This window comes from Oncorhynchus masou, chromosome 6 (assembly GCF_036934945.1).
Source record: "Oncorhynchus masou masou isolate Uvic2021 chromosome 6, UVic_Omas_1.1, whole genome shotgun sequence".
NCBI classification, from domain to species: Eukaryota; Metazoa; Chordata; class Actinopteri; order Salmoniformes; family Salmonidae; genus Oncorhynchus; species Oncorhynchus masou.
In genome coordinates this window covers 36351749-36377140 of record NC_088217.1, presented here as the reverse complement: position 1 = coordinate 36377140, position 25392 = coordinate 36351749, and the positions used below count along the sequence as shown (strand labels likewise).

The following is a 25392-nucleotide window of genomic DNA, read 5'->3' as shown; positions in this document are numbered from 1 at the left end:
CACTTTTCTGGCTGGCAGCAATACTTTTTGTTCTTATAAAATAGCTAGCTGTGGTTGTATGTTAGCTATATCCACAAAGACTTGCCCACGTCTACCTACTAGTTACCTGTTTCTGAAACACAGAAAATCACTATTGCTGAATAGCCACCAGCCAACAGATTGTAGTTTCACTACATACTTTTTTGGTTCATATAAAGTGTAAAATGTAGCTATTATTTGTACGTTTTATGTGGACCACAGGAAGAGTAGCTGCTGTATGTGCAGTAGTTAATGGGGATCCCAATAAACTAAACCTGATGCAAGTTCCTTTGAAAGGTGATTGTAAAAGAATTAAAGCATTATAGTATAATGCCTTCTTTGGTGAAGTAGGATCAAATAGACATGACAAGAAAGTTTAACATTTAAACTATTATTTATTCAGAGATCAACCTATATTGCAAAAGAGAACTTTCCAAGTCTGTTTGTAAAATTGTCAATGATATATAAAAACACAAGCAAACAAACTATTATACATCAGGCCTAAAATGGAACAGACTATTCCCAGAAAGATGGAAATCTGAGACAAAACATTATGTCCATTATACAGCTATCTCACAGTATAGCACTGCACCAAAACTCAGCATGAGCTGCCATTTATAATAGCTGGTTAATCAATCCTGATGGTGTGAAAAGAAAATGAGTGCCTGCAACTGCAAAAAGCACATACCAGTTGCAAGAGCCCAGAGTGTTTCCTGGTCAGGAAGTCTCCTAACCCTCAATTGGGTCCACTTGGAGATGGAATCACTCCATTACACAGTAGACATGCATTAACTCCAAAAACGTTGATATTGTGCTTCTCAAATCTATAAAGGAAACTAGGTAACATTGTCTAATGAAATGCTTGGGACTGAAGGCCCATGGTTATTTCTGCCGCTCTATGTTGTGAATACTGCTTACCTGAATAAAGCACAAGTGAATACTCAAACTAGTTTTATTTCTTAGATATGTTAGCTTATGAAATTCTGAGGTAATAAAATGTATTGACAAGAAAATGTTAGGACAATTAATTTCACGTGTCCACTTGCCAAATTGTAAAATCAAATAATTCCCACAAACACAAACTTTGAACATAGCGCTTCTTTTGTTAAACAAGATTTCGATTAAATCATAGCCTTCATCGTAATAAAAAAAAAACAGCAATGATTCACATATAACTTAGTAACAGGTTGACAGGGTCTGCTTTTATACCAGTATTCAAAAGTTTGTTACCATAAGTAAACTATTTTCTAACATTACATATCGTTGGTTAATATATTTGAGTTCATTAATAATGACATGTATATTATTTATGAACCATTTATTATCAGACCCTTTAATATATACACCATGAACAATAAGCCTTACACATGTATTTGCTAAATGTAATGGTTAACAAACTACCGTTTATAAATAGTTTACAAGCAGACTATACCAGACCCACAAATATATTTGATCTTTTTTAGATTTAGCTGGGTAAACTGCTATCCTACTAGTTCACTTCAATAGCAGTGTGTGTAAAGATTGTGTAAATTAAGTTAATTTCAGCTGTCATGACTGTTTATGACATGTGTTCTGACATTGTTAAGTAGGCCTCATGGCAGAGGTTAAAAAAGGAAAGACTTTTCATTATTTCTCAAGTAATTCACTAGTACAATATGGTCTGTTCAGACTTGACAACTCATTTTCTGAGTAGTTTCCCCCATATTCCCTACCCTCTCAGTATGACAAATCAGATACATTTTCTCTGCAACACAAAATTATGAAAGTGCTTTGGTAATATAATTCAAGATGTCCACTCTAAGCACAGTAGGACAAGGTACTGTATGGTTAGCTAGGTTTTGTTAATGTGGTCATACTAAAGCTGGTATGAGCCTGAAAACGATAACAAATTTAGTATACGTTTTCACCTCACACATATTGTTTATGAAAATGATTATCTTTTGCACTTGGTACAAAATTATTTCAGACATAACTACATTTATAACTATGTACCACTTCAGTTGAAAGCTTTCCACATCTCATTTTGTATACCATCTCTTTTGTAGGGAGGGGTGTACCATATCAGGTACTGTACCATAGAAACTCATTCTGATCCAGACACACCATTCCCAGTGCCACTGCTGTTGCACCCTGACTCTCTGCACCACAGCAATAGAGCGCCTGCTCCGTGAATCTGCATCAGAAAGGAAGGCTGCAGACACAACAAAAGCTCCTTAGGGACACAAAAGCTCTCCTCTGCGCTCCCCTCCACAGGCCCCAAGCCCACAGCCCCTGTCCCTCTGCTCTCCAGCCCTCTGCAGGACATGATATATCCCTTTAGTGCCAGTGTCCTTGGGAAGGGAACAGGTATGTAAGAACTGTTTGCAGTCATTGAGTAGGAGTGGAGTCTCAGAGCAGCTGCAGTATTAGTGGCGGCAGGAGGTGGCAATGGTGGGAGGGAGTAGTCTTGGGTAGGCTGTCAGGTTGGCGGATTAAGTCTCTCGCAGCTCGCTTCTCACTCCAAGAGGTCCTGGGCGGGAAAATCCACACGTACACAGATATATGCCCACAAACACACACACAACGAGAGAAAGAATATCGTGAGGAAAAACACTAACAGCATGATGCAGGACAAGAGCAGGAATGTACTAGCAATGTACTGTACACAAAATTGCTGTGTCACACAAAAACTGTGTGTGTCTGTGTATGCTAGCAGTGTGTGAACCTCATCTGAGTCTTCGTGGTAGTGTGTTTTGCCCATCTCGGTGGTGTGTGTGTCCAGTTCATCCACTCCCTCTATCCCATTGGCCTCCGCATGCTGTTGTAGCACTGAGTACCTGTGTACCAGGAACCTGAGCGAGATAACCACACAGTCACATACTGTACACACAGGGAGGACAAAGGTAGGGGAGGAGATAGGTGAGGTAAACTGACCTCCCTCCGCAGACATATTTCTTGACGAGCATAACCCCTGTGGCAGCGCTGATGAGCAAAATCACCATTACAACCAGTACTATAGAGGCAGAGCTTAACAAGTTGGCCTCCGTCTGAGTGAGAGAGAGTGAGAGAGAGAGAGAGAGAGAGAGAGAGAGAGAGAGAGTGAGAGAGTGAGAGAGAGAGTGAGAGAGAGAGAGAGAGAGAGAGGGGTGTTAACTTAAGTCTAGAATGGTTTTCCTACTCCTTGAGCCAGACAAAGACTACCAGATGCTGTATCATAGCTGTAGCAGGAATGCTACCACTGACCAGGGGTTTTGGGTGAAGTGCATTGCTGTAGCAGGAATGCTACCACTGACCAGGGGTTTTGGGTGAAGTGCATTGCTGTAGCAGGAATGCTACCACTGACCAGGGGTTTTGGGTGAAGTGCATTGCTGTAGCAGGAATGCTACCACTGACCAGGGGTTTTGGGTGAAGTGCATTGCTGTAGCAGGAATGCTACCACTGACCAGGGGTTTTGGGTGAAGTGCATTGCTGTAGCAGGAATGCTACCACTGACCAGGGGTTTTTGGTGGAGTGCATTGCTGTAGCAGGAATGCTACCACTGACCAGGGGTTTTGGGTGAAGTGCATTGCTGATGCAGTTTCTCCTCAGATCAATCTCCTTCCTCTTAGGCTGGATCCCGCCCACACACCGGTCACCTGGAATCTTCCGGTAGCTTTAGGATGGAGAGCAGAAGAGACAGTGAAAAATGGAAGGAGAGAGAGGCATTTTGTTGTTGTTGTGGTGAGGTGAGTTCCTTACCCACTGGTCTGCAGCTGTTCTGTGGTGCCGTGAAGACAGAACTCCAGAACATGGCCCTTCAGGTCTGCCTGCTCCACACACTCAGAACTGTTCTCTGCACGGTGGTACCCATAGTCACTACAACAGACAGAGAGAGAAAAAGATACATATGTCTGTTGTTTGCTTGAACACAAGGAGAGATAGACAGAGAGGTGATGGTGAAAGATGGATAAGATGGGGAAGGGGGATACCTAGTCAGTTGCACAACTGAATTGCATTCAACCGAAATGTCTTCCAGATTTTACCCGACCCCTCTGAATGGGTGAGGGGAGGAAAGGGAGTCAAATGAAAGGTAAAGAGAGAGAGAGTGAGTAGTAACATAGACGTGAAGGTTTATGAGGTGCGGACCACTGGTAGTCATCCAGTGTGCATTGGCAGGGGGTGGGCTGGGTGGTGATGACATAATCACGTCCGTTCCAGCAGACAGAATCTTTCCTCAGCCGCAGGAAACGCTCCTTATATCCCAGAATGCACCCGTCATTGGGGTTGTTGAGGTCATCAGAGTGCGCCAACCACTGAACATAGTCCCCCTCCCCACCTGCAGGGGGACATAGAGACCAGTAAGCACAGGCACAAATGCAATCACAAGCACATCCACACGCATGCACACACACAGTCCACTCACAGTCTCTGGAGAGTAGCTGTTTGAAGTCGATGGTAACAGAGACCCAGTAGTGACTGAGGGGACCCTGCAGGCCCACTCTGTACCCCCACAGGCTGAGGTTCATGGAGTGGGCTCCAGGCTCCAACGCCAGCCCTGTGAAATACAGCGGCTCACTGGTGAAGTTATACACATGCCAACACTGGCCCTCGTCTGTGGAAAACCTGCAGGGGAGATGGAGGGGGGAAAAGGCCTCTTAGCATCATTATCAAACACAACCTGAGTGCAAAGACTTGAAATGGCAGGACCGCCTCCAGTTCTGTTTCTCTCTCTCTTTCACTCACTTGATCTGGTTGACGGGTGCAGTTGTGTGTTCGACAGCCACCAAAAGGCCTCCAGAGTCTAGGATGGCGTAGTGGTGGGGTCCGGTTAGCGCTCTCAGCCAGGAGTAGCCTCCATCATCAGACACATACACATCAGGAGACAGCACAGACGCTGGGTCACCCACACTACCTGGAGACAGAGAGGGAGGGGAGTGAAGGAATAGAGATATGAATGTTCCATTATTCTAGTGCTCCATAGGGTGGGCCTGTAATTGTGTTCTTTTTGGGCTCAGTGTATAAGATGTTCCAAGGTGGCAAAGATCTGGATGGATATTGTCCTTTATTGGTGTAGTAACAAACCTCCACCTCACAACCCATGCAACCCCAAACTGATCAGTCTGTTCACACTTCTCTTGCTGGCAGAGAGAAAATGTTGCCGTTTTAAAGCTCTTTTCCTGCAATTCTACATATTTTGCCATGTCTTGTGTGTTCATATGATACTGGAGTGACTCAACAAAATCAATTGAGGCCCCTGGGCATGTAATCTGGCTATGATAACTAAAATATTTAGATAGGTAAGTTGGGCTAACCAGCTACCAAGCGCTAGTGTCAGGGGTATTCAACTCTTACCCTACGAGGTCCAGAGTCTGCTGGTTTTCTATTCTACCTGATAATTAATTGCACCCATCTGGTGTGCCAGGTGTAAATCAGTCCCTGATTAGAGGGGAATAATGAAGTGGAACTGTCTTTGAGGTTCAGAGTTGAGTTTGAGGGGGCTAGTTGATTAACTCAACATTTCTGACATTGAATGACATAACTGCCCATGCACTTCCACATTTCTAAATTCCACCTTGTACAATCTACTATTACAACTCTCAACAGCAGTAAAAAATGAACCCCATTCTGGGTCTGGATCCAGACCGCGGTCTGAAATATTGAGTATGGCTGGTGTATACTGTGTGTGTGTTACCATGAGCCAGAATGAGGCCTATAGCGTTGAACTGTGTGAGGGGCAGCAGAGGGACGTTCATCTTCATAGAGATGCTGTATAAGGCGTGGATGTGCAGGCTGCACTGTAGACACACAGGGTGGGTAAGGGACAAGGACAAAACACTCATGAAATACAAAGCTACATACAGTATTGCTAAAGCACACATAGATAATCACAGGGTTGTGTGTGTGTGTGTGTGTGTGTGTCTCACTCGGTCCGGCCGGTTGGTGGCGGTCTCAGTGTCACAGCGGCTGTTTCGAGGCCGTTGTACCGGCCGCCACTCCCCCCCCTGGTCAAACGACACCACAGTCTCCACTGAGCCGTCTACAGAGGGAGTGGAGTGGGGGGGGGGGGGGGGGTCAGACTGTATAGACAAACACTTCAAAATACGGTGTGTCTCTGTGTCCGTGTGTGGCAGTGTAGACCCACCCTCTGTCAGTACGCTGGTCATGTAGACACCCCTGAGCGAGGTGACGTTGGTGAAATCAGTGTCGCCCCCTGTGGCCGTGTAGAGGTGGCGCTCCAGAGACTTGGAGTAGAGCGTCCCTCTGTCATCTGATATGTAGATGGTCCCTATGCCAGTGTCTGTCACAATGTGTCACTAAGTAAATAAAGCTTCATAAACCATCTATTGTCATGTAGACGAAAGCTTCATCTGGGAGGATAGCAAGGGACAAGTTAGATCTTAACAAAAGACACACATCTAAGAAAGAATCTTAATCCATAATTGTGTGTGTGTGTGTTCTGACTGACCTCCAGGTTCGTCTACGTGCATGAACACCATGTCGTCGCTGGCTGCCAATATGGAGTAGAACTGCTCATGGCCAACAGTAGGGAGCTGAGCCATGTTCCACACATCACCACCATCTACCGACACATGGATCATACGCTGGGTACCCTGAGGAACACACACACACATTATAACACACACAGACATTACTGTAGAAACGCACATACTAACGTAACACACACACACCGAGCCAGTCATGATGGAGGCGAAGACAAAACGTCCTCCAAGTACAAAGGAGTAGATCTTGCTGGCGATGGTCTTGATGTTCTTGCCATAGTCTAGAGACCTCTTCAGCTCCAACATGCCCTTATCATCTGAAGAGGGGAGAGGGAAAGAGACGAGTCAAAACATATATGATTGTTATCAGTACAAAGTTTGAGATTATTTGCTCATCTATATAAACCATATGTACAAAATATGTGGACACCCCTTCAAATTAGTGGATTTGGCTATTTCAGCAACACCCGTTGTGGACCGGTGTATAAAATCGAGTGCACAGACATGCAATCTCCATAGACAAACATAGGCAGTAGTATAGCCTTTCTGAAGAGCTCGGTGACTTTCAACGTGGCACAGTCATAGGATGCCACCTTTCCAACAAGTCGGTTCATGAAATTTCGGCCCTGCTAGAGCTGCCCTGGTGAACTGGAGTGCTGTTACTGTGAAGTGGAAACGTCTAGAAGCAACAACGGCTCAGTCGCGAAGTGGTAGGTCACACAAACTCACAGAATGGGATCGCTGTGTGCTGAAGCGCGTAAAAATCATTTGTCATCGGTTGCAACACTCACTACCGCGATCCCAACTGCCTCTGGAAGAAACGTCAGCACAATAACGGTTTGTCGGGAGCTTCATGAAATGGGTTTCCATGGCTGAGCAGCCGCACACAAGGCCAGCATGCTCAATGCCAAGAGTCGGCTGGAGTGGTGTAAAACTCACCGCCATTGGACTCTGGAGCAGTGGAACCACGTTCTCTGGAGTGATGAATTACGCTTCACCATCTGGCAGTCCGATGGACGTATCTCGGTTAGGCGGATGCCAGGAGAACACTACCTGCCCCATTGCATACTGCCAACTGTAAAGTTTGGAGGAAGAATAATGGTCTGGGGTTGTTTTTCATGGTTCGGGCGAGGTCTCTTAGTTCCAGTGAAGGGAAATCTTAACGCTACAGCATTCAATGACATTCTAAACGATTCTGTGCTTCCAACTTTGTTTCAGCATGAAAATTCCCCTGTGCACAAAGCGAGTTCCATAACGAAATGGTTTGTCGAGATTGGTGTGGAAGAACTTGACTGGCCTGCACAGAGCCCTGACCTCAACTCCATCGAACACCTTTGGAATGAATTGGAACACCAACTGTGAGCCAGGCCTAAATCGCCCAACACCAGTACCCAACCTCACAAATGCTCGTGGCTGAATGGAAGCAAGTCCTCGTAGCAATGTTCCAACATCTAGTGGAAATCCTTCCCAGAAGAGTGAAGGCTATTATAGCAGCAGAGGGGTGACTAACTCCATATTAATGCCCATAATTTTTGACGAGCAGGTGTTCCTATACTTTTGGTCATGTAGTGTATCATTGTGTGCTATTGTGTATGGTGAATCGTGTGGCTGTGTTACTGTTCGTGCAGTCTCTCTGGACAGATGTCTGGCTCAATGATTCAACTGTTAGTGAGTTATTTGTTGTTATTGGTGTTGTGTTGATATGAGGTTGTGTTACTGTAGTCATGGTCTACTCACTGCAGGATCCGTTAGAGTTTGTGGTGAAGTAGATGCTGTCCTCGGGACCCCTAGGATCACACAGACAGACGGACAGTGAGACAGACGGACAGACAGACAGAGATCTTTCCTATTCACTGGGGATTGAGGCCGGTACATTCCTCCTGACGCGTATACATGTAGCAGGGTTATATAAAACAGATGGTGTGGAATATGAACTCATCCCACCGTGACACCCCTTTAAAGGAATGAAAACATCTGGTTCCCACCTGACTGAGGTGTCACTTGACTGCTGCTGAAGTGACAATATTCATCAACCCACTGTACAACTGACTACCAGGAGTTGTGGAATGAATATACACTATTCTGCTGACTCCTGATTCCCTGTCCTGGGAGCCCAAACTGCTTGTGTAATGTATTCTGGTCAGAGCTCCAATTGAAGCTGTGGCCACAGAGTTCCCAGAATGCTGTGCGAAGCGATGATTGTGCAGTAACTACCACATCCTGGCTCTTTAGCCTGATCTGAACTTCTGTTGCTGCACTGAAACTGGAGTCAAATATGTGGTCACAACTGACAGGCAAGACAGCTGGAATAACAACAATAATGTTAAACATTTGCGCGCGCGTGCACACACACACACACACACACACACACACACACACACACACACACACACACACACACACACACACACAGTAAATGAGTAAATGATTGGGAGAGTAAATGAGAGAAAAAGGGAGAAGGATCAGGGGGATTCAGAGGTAAAAGATATGCTGTTGGAATATGGAGCTAGAGGACATAGATGTTTGTTTGGAAGTAAACAATATCATAAAAAACATCCATTGTTACTGATTGATTAATGAACTGGTTAAATGGAAGCTCTCACCATCTGACCAGACACACGCTGTCATGGATCTTCCTCCAGGTGGAGCCAAAGTCTTCAGACAGCCACAGGTCCAACTGGAGGAGAGGAGAGAGGGACGGAAAAAACAGACCATATTCAGAGAGGAAAGTCAGATACCTAGTCAGTTGTACAACCGAATGCATTCAACTGAAATGTGTCTTGCTCATTTAACCCAACCCCTCTGGGGCTGCCTTAATCAAGCGTTAAGGGTTAGGGGTTAGAGATCAGGGTTATGTACCATGATGCTGAGGGTAAGGGTTCAGAGGTTAGGGTCATGTACCATGATGCTGAGGGTCAGGGATCAGAGGTTAGAGGTTAGGGTCATGTACAATGATGCTGAGGGTAAGGGATCAGAGGTTAGAGGTTAGGGTCATGTACCGTGATGCTGAGGGTCAGGGTTATGTACCATGATGCTGAGGGTAAGGGTTCAGAGGTTAGGGTCATGTACCATGATGCTGAGGGTCAGGGATCAGAGGTTAGAGGTTAGGGTCATGTACAATGATGCTGAGGGTAAGGGATCAGAGGTTAGAGGTTAGGGTCATGTACCGTGATGCTGAGGGTCAGGGTTATGTACCGTGATGCTGAGGGTAAGGGATCAGAGGTTAGAGATCAGGGTTATGTACCATGATGCTGAGGGTCAGGGTTATGTACCGTGATGCTGAGGGTCAGGGATCAGAGGTTAGAGATCAGGGTCATGTACCATGATGCTGAGGGTCAGGGTTATGTACCGTGATGCTGAGGGTCAGGGATCAGAGGTTAGAGATCAGGGTCATGTACCATGATGCTGAGGGTCAGGGTTATGTACCGTGATGCTGAGGGTAAGGGATCAGAGGTTAGAGATCAGGGTTATGTACCATGATGCTGAGGGTCAGGGTTATGTACCGTGATGCTGAGGGTAAGGGATCAGAGGTTAGAGGTCAGGGTTATGTACCGTGATGCTGAGGGTCAGGGTTATGTACCGTGATGCTGAGGGTCAGGGTTATGTACCGTGATGCTGAGGGTCAGGGTTATGTACCGTGATGCTGAGGGTAAGGGATCAGAGGTTAGAGGTTAGGGTCATGTACCGTGATGCTGAGGGGGTTATGGTGATTATCAGAGGTTAGAGGTTAGGGTCATGTACGTGATGCTGAGGGTCAGGGTTATGTACCGTGATGCTGAGGGTCAGGGTTATGTACCGTGATGCTGAGGGTCAGGGTTAGAGGATGCTGAGGGTAGGGTTCAGGGGTCAGGGTCATGTACCGTGATGCTGAGGGTCAGGGTTATGTACCGTGATGCTGAGGGTAAGGGTTCAGAGGTTAGAGGTCAGGGTCATGTACCGTGATGCTGAGGGTCAGGGTTATGTACCGTGATGCTGAGGGTAAGGGATCAGAGGTTAGAGGTTAGGGTCATGTACCATGATGCTGAGGGTTAGGGTCATGTACCGTGATGCTGAGGGTCAGTAGCACGTTACTGTCGTTGGGGTTATACAGTGTCTGAATCAGAGGAAAGAAGGGGAGGTCCACTGGGGAAAAACTATGTCCATAATCCAGCGAACGGAAAATCCGGGATCCCCCTCCCTCTGACACATCACCTGTCATGATCACCTGGGGGACAGAGAGACAGTGGATCAGAGGAGAACCCAGGAGATCACGAAGCGACAGAATAGATCACCTATAGAGGGAGACAGGGAACTGGCTTAGATCTGAGAAACCAGGTGCATTAACTCTCTGGGCAATCAGAGCAATTATAACTCAACGTAGTAGTACCAGAGAGAAACAAAGACTAGTTCGATTACTGGAGCTGTGCATCTGTTGACTTAATCCAGTCTATACAGACAGAATATGTCTACGCAGTCATGAAGGGTAGAAGTACTGACCCTGCCAGAGTTGTCAGGACCAATGGCGATGCCAAACTCAGTCTGAACAAAGGTGTTGTTGATCAGGTGGGTCACGTCCTGGAATGTCTTTCCATAGTCCTCGCTGGGAGAGAGAGACATGGGGGGAATGTACAGAAACCTACTGGCCACTCCCAATACAAATCAGGAATCCTTATATTAAAAGTATCATAACTCCACTATTTTAAGGGTGACCCCAAAAGTTAATGTGCGATTCGATCCCTGACGAGTTGAGACAGGCAAAAATAGAGCCGAGTTTCTGACCTGCGGTAGAGTTTAGACTGGCCAAGGCGAATCATGAAGACAGGCACCTGGAATGTGGTCAGCACCAGAAGCACCTGTGGAGATGCAACACAGGCTTTACAGGTGGACACACACACACACACACACACACACACACACACACACACACACACTTCTTACCCCTGTGCCATCTCCCACCCAGGCCAGAGACACTGAGCCACTCAGGTCATTGAAGGCATACTGCAGACAGGAGAGAAAGAGAAGGCTTATCAACATGGCTTACAAAGGAACATGAGGTACAGCACGTGTAGCGTCGTGTGGTTTACGCTAAGTGAAATCACAGGGTACAGAAAACAGTCAAATTTGACACAGAATGTGATGTCATACAGAACACAGAGGGACATTCACTTGTGTGATTCCCCTTTTCCTACTCTCCTTTATCCAAACCCTGCCTGTTCAACACAGGGAGAGTTGACCACACACACACACACACACACACACACACACATACACACCTCCCAGGCTGTTGCTGAGTGTCCCAACTGTCAAACTATGTTCTTTGTATAGAACTGTGAGTGTGACCTACATTCCTACTTGGCTGACAAGCTGAGAGGCCCGAGAACAAGAGAGTGACTGAGGGCCTTGTGTCCTGAAAGCAGGACAAAAACACTCTCGCGCACACAGACCCCTAATTCTCCTGAGGGCCCCCTAAAGTTTTAGTCCAGTCTGCAGACGATGGAGAGAGAGAGAGAGAATGTGTGTGTGTGTGTGTGTGTGTGTGTGTGTCTTAGAGCTGATTGAGAGATTACCCCCCAGAAAGAGAGAGAGCTCAGACAAAGAAGTCAGGTGGAGAGCATAAAGAGTGTTTGTCTTACATTACCACTAATCCAGAGTTCACTTCTTCCATTCTACCCTGAATTACATCTACCGTAGTAGGTCTGTGGAGAGAGGAGGCTATGGTTCCCCCCTGAATTACATCTACCGTAGTAGGTCTGTGGAGAGAGGAGGCTATGGTTCCCCCCACCACTAGCCTGCCTCTATGTGTTGTTTATGAGGAGAGGTAAGGCCTGGAGAGTGTCTGCTACTCTAGGAAGTCTATAAAGCCTCAGGAGGCAGGCAGGCAGGCAGCTCTCTGGAAACTACTAGTAAAACAGGTCCAGGGGAACAGATTATCTATGGAAACTACTAGTAAACAGGTCCAGGGGAACAGATGATCTATGGAAACTACTAGTTAACAGGTCCAGGGGAACACATGATCTCTGGAAACTACTAGTAAAACAGGTCCAGGGGAACAGATGATCTATGGAAACTACTAGTAAAACAGGTCCAGGGGAACAGATGATCTATGGAAACTACTAGTAAACAGGTCCAGGGGAACAGATGATCTATGGAAACTACTAGTAAAACAGGTCCAGGGGAACAGATGATCTATGGAAACTACTAGTAAACAGGTCCAGGGGAACACATGATCTCTGGAAACTACTAGTAAAACAGGTCCAGGGGAACAGATGATCTATGGAAACTACTAGTAAAACAGGTCCAGGGGAACAGGTGATCTATGGAAACTACTAGTAAAACAGGTCCAGGGGAACAGATGATCTATGGAAACTACTAGTAAACAGGTCCAGGGGAACAGATGATCTATGGAAACTACTAGTCAAACAGGTCCAGGGGAACAGATGATCTATGGAAACTACTAGTAAAACAGGTCCAGGGGAACAGATGATCTATGGAAACTACTAGTAAACAGGTCCAGGGGAACAGATGATCTATGGAAACTACTAGTAAAACAGGTCCAGGGAAACAGATGATCTCTGGAAACTACTAGTAAACAGGTCCAGGGGAACACATGATCTCTGGAAACTACTAGTAAACAGGTCCAGGGGAACACATGATCTCTGGAAACTACTAGTAAAACAGGTCCAGGGGAACACATGATCTCTGGAAACTACTAGTAAAACAGGTCCAGGGGAACACATGATCTCTGGAAACTACTAGTAAAACAGGTCCAGGGGAACACATGATCTCTGGAAACTACTAGTAAAACAGGTCCAGGGGAACACATGATCTATGGAAACTACTAGTAAAACAGGTCCAGGGGAACAGGTGATCTATGGAAACTACTAGTAAAACAGGTCCAGGGGAACAGATGATCTATGGAAACTACTAGTAAACAGGTCCAGGGGAACAGATGATCTATGGAAACTACTAGTAAAACAGGTCCAGGGGAACAGATGATCTATGGAAACTACTAGTAAAACAGGTCCAGGGGAACAGATGATCTATGGAAACTACTAGTAAACAGGTCCAGGGGAACAGATGATCTATGGAAACTACTAGTAAAACAGGTCCAGGGAAACAGATGATCTATGGAAACTACTAGTAAACAGGTCCAGGGGAACACATGATCTCTGGAAACTACTAGTAAACAGGTCCAGGGGAACACATGATCTCTGGAAACTACTAGTAAAACAGGTCCAGGGAACACATGATCTCTGGAAACTACTAGTAAAACAGGTCCAGGGGAACACATGATCTCTGGAAACTACTAGTAAAACAGGTCCAGGGGAACACATGATCTCTGGAAACTACTAGTAAAACAGGTCCAGGGGAACACATGATCTCTGGAAACTACTAGTAAAACAGGTCCAGGGGAACACATGATGTCTGGAAACTACTAGTAAAACAGGTCCAGGGGAACACATGATGTCTGGAAACTACTAGTAAAACAGGTCCAGGGGAACACATGATCGCTCCAAGTGTGAGCACAAGTTTCCATCCTTTCTTCAAAAGCATCGGTTCCTCACACTCTCTCTCCATCCTTCCTCCTCCAAATACAGTAGATCTGTTCATACAACCCCTCAATCCTTCCTTAATCCTGCTCCAAAGGAATCATCTCACTCTTCATCCCTCCTCTGAAGTGATCTGATCGACCCGGTTCAACTTGAGTTCAAAGACTCTTGTTGAAAACAACCCTGCCAGGTTTAAGCTGGCATACCTGGGCACAAATCATGTTACTGTAGCAGATTGTTCATGTTATGGGGTGGAAAGGCTTCTGCTTTTCTTAGGAGTATAATAGTACAAGACCAATGCTTGTACACCTGTGTCAAATCTAACCAAGAACGTGTTTTCTTCATTTGTTCCTCTGAACCCCTGCCAGGCTGCCTGGACAACTGATACCCCGCCCTGAGTTTCAAACCCAAAACAAAGCAGCAAGGCAGTGTGGGACAGGTCAGCCTCGGTCAGCCCAGTCAGCAGCTCCAGCTGGATGACAGGGACCAGAGGAGGTTCTGTCACAGACAGATATCTTTTAACTTGGTGGGAGGGAGGAGGAGTACAAAGAGGGGGATGAGGAAGAGAGGAGACTGCCTGAGGGGATGAATTGATACCATCAACAGACAGAAGATGAGCAGGAGGGGGGCGGGGGGTGAATCATTAAATTGTCAAATACAGCTACAAACCCTAACTGCCAGACAGGATGTGACCTCACAGACCAGACATGAGCTCACATCCTATGACAAAATATTCCAGAGCTAAAGCACACACGCCACTGGTGTACTGTAGGGCTGGGAGGTTACAGGCCAGCACAGTGAGCCCCTTATTCTGCAGGGTTCGAGGTGTTAACAAGAGTGCTACATCAATATTTCCAGATATAAAGGTCAAACACATGCAGGCTGTGATCTTTGAGGTGAAGCTGTGTAAATGTCATATATGGTTTGGAGGGTTGGGTATGAAGCTTAAAGGAGCAGGGAGAGAGGGACTGTAGTGTCAGATGACAGCTGTGTCTGTACCAGAGCCATGTATTTAGAGAGTTGGGCCAACATCTAGAATTTTGAATATTGATCTAATTTTAGACATTCAGGTACATGGCATTATTTAAATATTCCCCATTTAATGTAAATGGCGTGCTAACATGGCTGCTATAGAATGTTGTGGCTTCATGTAAATGCTTCATAATGCAGAAACCTCAATGGTCCAACACTCTAAATGCATGGATCTGGCTAGTACTGTATATAGGGCTATTGCAGGTCTAGGTGCAGTAGGTTTGAGGCACTGGGCTGGAGCTGAGTGAGGTGAAAGTCTGGTCCTACTTGAAGCTCAGTCAGCTATTAGCATCTGGGAGGAGACACATACACAGACGATGACTCCACCCCTATTGAGTGAAGATGGGATAGTATGGAAAAACAAAAAAACAGCCAACCATGAAACTTTCCTTCACCCTACATTTCTTCCTCCCCATCACTAATTATCTCCACCCCGCCCTCCCTCCCTGCCTGCCTCCCTGCCTGCCTGCCTGCCTGCCTGCCTGCCTGCCTCCCTCCCTGCCCCTTATTTAATCTCTTTCCTATCCCTTTCTTTCTTTATATCTAGCCGTCCAACTCTCCTTCCCTCCCTTTCTCTTCCCCCTTCTCTCCGTCCCTCTCTCTATCCTCTGGACACAAACAGCACGTGGAACATCACTGTGCTGCTTTCCTTGGTTCTGTGCTGCTGGCTGCAACCCAGCTCTGAGACACACTGAGACACACACACACACAGGGAACAGGACATGTTTTCTCTGTACATTCTGACCACAGACCAGGGGGAAAAAACAGCCAACCAGCCTGACCCTCATGATGTTGTTATTGCACATTTAGACACATTCAACCAAATGACGAAGGTGAATACTACACAGAAAACATGTAATAAGCAGCAACCTATAGTCCTGGATGCGTGGAACAATTCATTATATTTTACTTAAATACTTCAGTTTTCAGTATGACGTTATGCATTACTGACAAGTTACCCTGAATAATCATAATGTATATTAACACTAATGTCTTATGTAGGTAGTGTTGCTAATGGTTATTTACTGTATAACACACTGTAGGCTTATATCCTTCTGTTCCTTGCTTGTTGGCATTTCCATGTAAAAAAGAAACATGAGCATGAACATGTCAAGTTCCTAGGATGAAAAATGGGTCTTAGAAAACATCAAGCAGGTAAAGTCTTTAGGTATTAGAAATACATCAAAGCACAACGTTAACGTAAAGACTCCTCCCAACTATTTTGCCATATTGACAAGGTAAAATCTGTTGTTCTGCCCCATAACAAGGCAGTTAACCCACTGTTCCTAGGCCATCATTGTAAATAACAATTTGTTCTTAACAGACTTGCCTAGTTAAATAAAATAAAAAAATATTAAATTGTATACTGTGCTAAATAATGTGGACAGTTTGTGTTACTACCTTAGACAAGCTTTCATTTTCAAGCTATACAATTTAGTGGAATTATAAATCATTTTTACCTCAGATTGGTGATGTTAGTGTAAAAGGTCAGTCATCACGATGACGTAAGATTGATTGCTTAAAACGGCTCAATATCTTTGGTTTGTACCGCTTGGATGTGCAGGACTTAGAAGTAGGAGTTAAGGAAATGGCACAGAGCACTTGGGTGGTCCCTCTATAAAAGTCACTGGCCACACACCAATACATTTTTTGGACAGTCAACCGTTGTCACTGTTGATATCCTATGCCGGGTCGTGATTCATTTAAGTTAACAGAAAAAGGGGTCTATTCCCTTTGTGGTGAAATCAACAACCGACATTCCAAAATATAGATATAAGCCTTCTACAAGTTGTCATTGAACCAAGTAAAGGTTATTCCAAGTTTCTCTGTGGCCTTTGAATAGTGTTAGTTTAAACAGTGCTACATCCCCGTTATATGCTAAATTTAATGTGAGATCCATGGAAGAATTAACGACTCGCTTACACTGACAGCGTGATTTGCGTTTTGTTACACCAGAAGTACATTCATTTCCAATGGAACGATGTGTTTGCCTTGCAGAGACAGGTGCAGTGCACTGTGTGTGGTGCATACGTTGAATTTATCGAACATATGCATCAAATTGTATCCGTAGACGGATTGACAAAAATAGTAGCAAAGGTGAATGTTGAACTTTTGTTGCACACATATCCAGATGATGCTGCGTACCAATTTGTACAGTGACGCTGTAGGTGTGATCCAGGCGTAACAAAAAAAAGAGTCGCGTTACAACCACTTTGGTATTGTGTGTAGATGGATAAGAAAACACATTTTATTCAATTTTCCAAAATGTGGAAAACATGAAGGGGGGGTCTACTTTGAAAGCACCGTATACACACTGCATCAAGAGAAGTATGTGGCCACCTGCTCGTCGAACATCATTCCAAAATCATGGGCATTAATATGGAGCTGGTCCACCCTTTAGTGCTGTAACAAGATGAGCACAGACTTTAGCCAACACATTGAACTGAATTAGCAGATCATCTTGAGACGGCGAGTCAGTCAGAAATCATCAACTTCAAAACTTCTCTTTGCTTACTGAGACTTCACTAAGTTACTCACTACTGTCTTTGTTTGTTGATCTTGAATGGCAAAGACACACCCACATTAAATCACACCCCAAAGACAACTCTCATTTGGGCTTCAGTAATGACCGAACACATGTGGAATCAGTGAGTGCAGTTCACATTTAAGATATTTTCAAAATTTCTCTCCCTCGTCAGGAGGGAGGATAATCATAGTCGCGGGAATTAGGGGTGTGTATACGGTGCTTTCAAAGTAGACCCCCCCTTCATGTTTTCCACAGCACCCACATGAAAAATCGGGGGGGAAAAAACATATACATATATATATATATATATATATACACACACACACACAGTTGAAATCAGAAGTTTACAAATTTACAAACACTTAGGTTGGAGTCATTAAAACTTGTTTTTCAACCACTCCACAAATTTCTTGTTAAACAAACTATAGTTTTGGCATGTCGGTTAGGACATCTATTTTATGCATGACACAAGTAATTTTTCCAACAATTGTCTACAGACAGATTATTTCACTTATAATTCACTGTATCACAATTCCAGCGGACCAGAAGTTTACATACACTAAGTTGACTGTGGGACTTTGACAAATGCAGAAAATCGGCAATTAAAATAAACGTTCTACCACAGGGACCATGTTATTTTTGGGAAGCCTATTTGATTCTGAGCTCGGTTATATAATGTTTGAAAAGAGCGAGGCTTACACTGCTGCTGCTAGCACATGCACACATCAAACACACCGCTGGAACGCCGATTAAGGTCTTTACGTGTCCTAATAATTTGAAAGATTGCTGAGACAACTAGGTGTTTAAATTTGCATATGCTTACTTCGATTATGACCTTACACCAATTAAGATAAGCAACGTAAGGTGTTTACATGGCTAATGGAATACTCGGCCTACTGCCATAATCAGTTTGGTATCAAACTATTAGTGTGCGTGTGTACAGTAAACATACTCTATGATTGGTATAGGTCAGTGGAGGCTGGTGGGAGGAGCTAGCTCATTGGAATGGCTGGAATGTGTCATGAACCAATGCGTAGCCCACAACAAAGAGGGCGACAACGTGGAAATAAGGAATAACAGATATATTTATTAAACAGAGTAATCTACAAACAATTAACAATGGTGTCTGTGTGTAATCAGTAGTGTTAATGAGTGGTTGTGCGCATAGATGGTGAAAATTAGGGATGTTGCAAGGTGCCAAAACAAACAAGCCACAAACCACCACAACCACAACCAAAAATAACAGTGTGTCTGCATGGAGAGAGTCTCCTCAATGAATGGGGTATAGGTGTATTTATCCCCAGGACACACCCGAGCCCAGGTGTGTCCCATTTCGCTGACGATCCTCCCAGCTCCACCCACCAACGTTCTATTAAGGAAAACAAGAGCAAAGAGAAAGAATTCGGCAGACAGAGTGGGAGGGTTGTCACAAATAGAATTAACAGAATGTGGTTTCCTTATGTTTGATACCGTTACATTTATTACATTCCAGCACTTACTATGAGCCCATACTCCTATAGCTCCTCCCACCAGCATCCAGACCAACCAATGCAAAACCTAGATTCAAGCCAATCTCTAAAGTAGCTGAAATGTTCATTGCTCCAACCTCGTGAAAGAGAAAAACTGACACTTTTCATCAAAACAACTTTATATCAAAGTTGTGCCTTTGATTTGACGGTGTGCACATGTGCAGTTCGGTGCGACACGATTATTACACCTGATGACGTGTTTCTGCGCATGACATCGCCTACAAGTATGATCAGAGATTTCTATTGGAGAAGCAGATTCTGCAAATCATCATATTGTACTATCTTTGGCTACACTGTGTTGGAACACACTGTCGCACACACTCTCCTCTTTAAATGAGCCATGTCAACTGTTCGTTTGTTGCACAATGCTATGGAAACCAGAAGAGGCAGGAAGAGAGGCATTGACAGAATCAATTATCTCTACGTTATTTAGGTGTATAAGTTTCTCATGAATTGTAACAGACTTTTATGACTAGCAAGTGAGCCGAGGCTTGTGTTGTCTTGACACAGAAGATTCAGCCCTCGCCACAAACCTACAAAAAAAAAAATACTGGCCCCCTGTGCCTTGTCTTGGCCAGTCAGCCTGCTCTTATAACAGATAGACTCACTGGAGGTCCGAGAGAAACATGTGGGGAATGTTTATGAGGGAGCACAGGCTAGTGTGGATAGGAGGTGGTGGGTGGACCATACTGCCAATAGGAGTGCTTTTTCCATGGTCAAAAGGAGCTTCAGGTGTTCCAACTCTAGCACATTCACTCACTGATCTGACAACACAAAGACCATCAAGTACTTAGTTGTGGCATTTCACAGAATTCTAGAACATTCCTCTGGCCGTATTCGTATTTGTCTACCATGAAAACACCAGGACTGTACTGAACTGGCTGTTCTGCTCCTAAAAACACTTCCTGCTTCCCTGAGGACAAAGAGAGCTGGAGAGAGGGCCAAATTAAATTACCGCTGGGTTTCAAAGCTCCTGTGAGTTGGAAGGGGCTAGAGAATGCACTGGGAAGGCCATTTTAACTGGAGATGGGCTAAACTGGTTTACTGTCGGAACTTCTATGTGTCCATTTGGGAAGTCATCAAGACTCGGCCGAGGGGATTTGAAGAACATTTGGACAGAGGTCGAGAGAGGTTTGGATGGTGTTTGTAGCGTATCTCATTGGCTGGAGGGTTCAGGTCAGGTCCATGCGAGAGATCATAATTCCATAGCAAACTGGGATATGGTGTGGGCCTTGAGGCATATCTCAGTGCAGGGACTTTTCAGCCAGAGAAACCCTTGAGCGACCGCCTACAAGTTTTTTTGGGGCGCCTATGTCCAAAACTGTGAAATATATACAGAATGAGTCCAAAGTTAACACACCTACTCATTCAAGGGTTTTTCTTTATTTTTTTCAATGTGTTATTTCAAAGTTTCGATGTCTTCAATAGTATTCTAAAATGTAGAAAATAGTGAAAAAATAAAACTCTTTGAATGAGTAAAGATCCCTTGACTTGTCCCACATTTTGTTACGTTACAGCCTTATTCTAAAATTGATTAAATAGTGTTTTCCCCTCAATCTACACACAATACCCCTTAATGACAAAGCAAAATTGGCCTTTAGACATTTTTGCAACTGTATTAAAAATAGAAAACTGAATTATCACATTTACATACAGTTGAAGTCGGAAGTTTACATACACCTTAGCCAAATACATTTAAACTCAGTTTTTCACAATTCCTGATATTTTATCTTAGTATAAAATCTCTGTTTTAGGTCAGTTAGGATCACCACTTTATTTTAAGAAAGTGAAATGTCAGAATAACAGAGAGAATGATTTATTTCAGCTTTTATTTCTTTCATCACATTCCCAGTGGGTCAGAAGTTTACATACTCTAAACTGAGTCAGGTTTGTAGGCCTCTTTGCTCACGCATGCTTTTTCAGGTCTGCCCACAAATTTTCTACAGGATTAAAGGTCAGAGCTTTGTGATGGCCACTCCAATACCTTGACTTTGTTGTCCTTAAGCCATTTTGCCACAACTTTGAAAGTATGCTTGGGGACACTATCCATTTGGAAGACCCATTTGTGACCAAGCTTTAAACTTCCTGACTGATGTCTTGAGATGTTGCTTCAATATATCCACATAAATTCCCTTCCTCATGAAGCCATCTATTTTGTGAATTGCACCAGTCCCTCCTGCAGCAAAGCACCCCCATAACATGATGCTGCCACCACCGGACTTCACGGTTGGGATGGTTTTCTTCGCCTTGCAAGCCTCCCTTTTTCCTCCAAACATAACAATGGTCATTATGGCCAAATAGTTCTATTTTTGTTTCATCAGACCAGAGGACATTTCTCCAAAAAGTATGATCTCTGTCTCCATGTGCAGTTGCAAACCGTAGTCTGGATTTTATTTATGACGGTTTTGGAGCAGTGGCTTCTTCCTTGCTGAGCGGCCTTTCAGATTATGTCAATATAGGACTTGTTTTATTGTGGATATAGATACTTTTGTACCTATTTTTTATTTTATTTTACTAGGCAAGTCAGTTAAGAACAAATTCTTATTTTCAATGACGGCCTAGGAACAGTGGGTTAACTGCCTGTTCAGGGGCAGAACAACAGATTTTGTACCTTGTCAGCTCAGGGATTTGAACTTGCAACCTTTCGGTTACTAGTCCAATGCTCTAACCACTAGGCTACCCTGACGCCCCGTTTCCTCCAGCCTCTTCACAAGGTCCTTTGCTGTTGTTCTGGGGTTGACTTCCACTTTTCATACCAAATTACATTTAGCTAGGAGACAGAATGTGTCTCCTTCCTGAGCGGTATGACGGCTGCGTGGTCCCATGGTGTTTATACTTGCATACTATTGTTTGTACAAATGAACGTGGTATCTTCAGGCATTTGGAAATGGCTCCCAAGGATGAACCAGACTTGTGGAGGTCTACAATTTATTTCAGAGGTCTTGGCTGATTTCTTTTGATTTTCCCATGTCAATCAAAGAGGCACTGAGTTTGAAGGTAGGCCTTGAAATATATCCACAGGTATACCTCCAATTGACTCAAATTATGTCAATTAGCCTATCAGAAGCTTCTAAAGCCATTACATAATTTTCTGGAATTTTCCAAGCTGTTTAAAGGCACAGTCAACTTAGTGTATGTAAACTTCTGACCCACTGGAATTGTGATACAGTGAATTACAAAAGTGAAATAATCTGTCTGTAAACAATTGTTGGAAAAATTACTTGTGTCGTGCACACATGCCAAAACTATAGTTTGTCAACAAGATATTTGTGGAGTGGTTGAAAAACAAGTTAATGACTCCAACATAAGTGTATGTAAACTTCCGACTTCAACTGTGTGTGTGTGTGTGTGTGTGTGTGTGTGTGTGTGTGTGTGTGTATATATATAACTTTTCTCTCAGCTTTTCTCTCAGCATTTCTCTCAGCTCCATGGCAGAGTATGTAGAATCCCTGGAAATTTGCTTTTAAATTGCAACATTTTCTCTCAGCTCCATGGCAAAATGTGTAGAATTCTTTGGAATTTACTTTAAAATTGCAAAAATGTATCTCGGCTCCAAGGAGAATTTCAGACAATTGGCTTAAAAACTCAAGAAACTGCCACAACAACAAACAAAAAACATCAAATTGGGAGCCTTTAAAAGTTCTCAAATTCAGCCACACCAACTGTGTCCATTGCCATTGCCACACCCACCACCTAAGCCCCTTCTTGTTCCAGAATAAAACATCAATGGCAGGAGTTCAATTTGGTTCAGTTGAAACAGCTCAACCATGGCATGAACAATACCTCTGTGCTTTATTAGGGAGCTGTCTGTGCACAGAAGGGCTCATAGACCCACAAACTATATTCATCCTGTGTAAAATAGATGTTTCACCAAAATGATATGTTACCTTGCCCATGACCTTTAGACTTGTTAGCTCCCAAAGTTAATGCCGGTTAACAGTTGAGGCTGCTGAGGGGAAAACGGCTCATAATAAGGTCTGGAACGGAGGAATGGAAACCATGTGTTTTTATGTATTTGATACCACTCCAGTCCAGCAGTTACCACGAGCCCGTCCTCCCTAATTAAGGTGCCAGCAACCTCCTGTGCTGTATTTAAAGTTTTATTTCATTTTTACATTTAACCTTTAACTAGGCCTTTATTTAACTGTAGGAGTGGATCCCTTGACCTCTCAGCATTGAGTCACATTTGCAGGGCCCACAACCCACTCCCCTAAACACACAGAGAAGCCATGTGGAGTCTGGGCTGCAAGAGTGTTCTAGTAGGCCAACAGCAGAGCCAGAGGCATCACAGCGTATGGGGCGGGTTAGCCCAGACAAACACTGCCATTTTTGCTGCTCCTCATATGGCCACATTTAGCCTGAGTTAGCGGTGGCTTACACTATAACCCCATTAGCATCTGCCTTCAACTGGCTGAACAGAATCACCTGACTCCTCAGTGACAAAGGCAGGCCAGTGTTGACTGACAGGGAAATAAATGCTGAAAATATGTTACAGTGCTTTGCATTTCCTCTCCACCTCAATCATGGCATGCAATGCAGTGTGCTAACATTTTGTCAGTCTCAGAACATGATACTTACATAATTTGTTTCATGTTTCAAACAGTAATGAAACACTGTGTCCCTTTCCCTACTGCATCACAGTGGAGCAGAGAAGAGCAGTGAACTGCACAGAGAGAATCCACTCAAAGGAGACCCTGCTAGTGTACAGTCATATGAACTCACAACAAAACTGCTGCTTACAGACAGCAATTTACATTCCCCAACACCTTTTTCTGCAGTACAGGCAACCACTCTGGCTGCTATAACCAGCTCTGTCAACAGAAAGACATGATGCAAAGCAACATGCCCAGCAACAATAGGTTAAAACATAAGTAATCATGATGATTTGAGCTATGTTTGGCCCATAGACATCCTAAGCCATCATTGTTCTCATTCAGTCAGTCTAAACTTTACTATAAATATGCTGGCCTCCAATTATGTTCAATATCATATTTTTTAGGGTCTGGGGGTGAAAATTAAATGAGACTTTGTGTATTTAGATCACAGCCTATATTACCAAACTATACAGAGACAGGCCTACCGAATGTAGGAGACTGATGCCACAATATGACCCGTCCTCAATCAATAATGGATGCATTATCAGAAACCGGAATGCATTTTCACTCCACCTGACCCTTTGCTGTAGGGTACTCCTTGGGTCAAACTAACTTTGCCTGAATCCCAAAAAGCTAGAATCCCTAGTAGAAACAATAGCAAAGCAGGTACCCTGTCTCTGTTTTGGTAAAAAGCTGAGGGATGGGCCTGGAGAAATGTAACCACTCTCAAATTAATTTACAGAGCTATGGATGCAAGGACAGACCATCCATGATTTCAAATGTCCTTTTAACTATGTTTTGAGGCTATGCAGTAAGGGGGATGGGGGGTTAAATTTACATTGTTTACAGAAATTGGAGTAAAACAAGCTTATATTTTATGTTCTATGGGGTCGACGGTTGGAGAACACAATTTATAAATGCCTCGAGCTCAGGTCAAGTATCAATGGGTATATAACAATTTATAAATAAAAAATGCAGCACCCACGATTTTAGCTTTAAGACAGTCTAACTCGTCAGAATATGCAATAAAGTTCATCCTTCTAATCAATCAATTAGGAATGTATAGCCCACGTGGTGATGAGAACCATGAGTCAGTATCACCACAGCAGTCTGAAAGGTCACAAATGACAGATCATCACAATGGATTTGACCATTCCTCAATCAAATCCGAGAAATTTGATTATATTATCGCTGTGGTGGGATATATGGGTTGCAGCCAACACGAATCAATGACAATGTGCAGTTTGACAAAAATATTAAAAAATACACAAGCAACAGCCTTTGATAATAGAAAAAAAACTTACGGTGTGTGTGTTATTTTTCAGCGTGGACTCGAATCCCGTTGGAGATTTGCACGTCTCTCCGTCGGGGTCAGTGCTCCGTTTGTTAAGGTTGTGTCCAGACAACACCGGCGAATCTCTCGGTCGCGGGGTATTCACGAACGTTGTGTGTGCCCCGCCGAAGTTGGCATTCTTACAAAAATCCTCGCATAGCGCATAGGTAAATAACCAGACAACAGCGATGCTATACAGCGGAGTCATATTCGCAAATCTGAGTTGTGTTGCTAAAAATCAATTTAGTAACCCGTTTCTATTATCACCAACTGTATTTAGACCACCCCACGCAGGCGACATACATAATGTTCATCTGGTGCAGAAGTGAACTGTGGCGTTTTAAAATGAGACGCCCACCTAGAAGTCCGAT

At 44.0% G+C, this 25392-nt stretch overlaps 1 protein-coding gene across 1 annotated transcript; it reads right to left on the bottom strand.

Annotated features, from left to right (window-relative positions):
- Positions 1-393: 393 nt before the first annotated feature.
- sort1a (sortilin 1a) lies at positions 394-25346 on the bottom strand. The gene is made up of 20 exons (XM_064968570.1): positions 24993-25346; positions 11394-11453; positions 11235-11308; positions 10953-11055; positions 10519-10680; positions 9080-9153; positions 8214-8263; positions 6666-6793; positions 6443-6587; positions 6119-6274; positions 5901-6013; positions 5669-5771; positions 4720-4888; positions 4400-4599; positions 4123-4312; positions 3736-3852; positions 3541-3649; positions 2932-3044; positions 2723-2849; positions 394-2527 (listed from the first exon to the last, which is right to left on the bottom strand). Exons 1-20 carry the CDS (start codon positions 25227-25229, stop codon positions 2513-2515), a joined length of 2445 nt encoding a protein of 814 aa, XP_064824642.1. The 5' UTR covers positions 25230-25346; the 3' UTR covers positions 394-2512.
- Between the last annotated feature and the right edge of the window lie 46 nt (positions 25347-25392).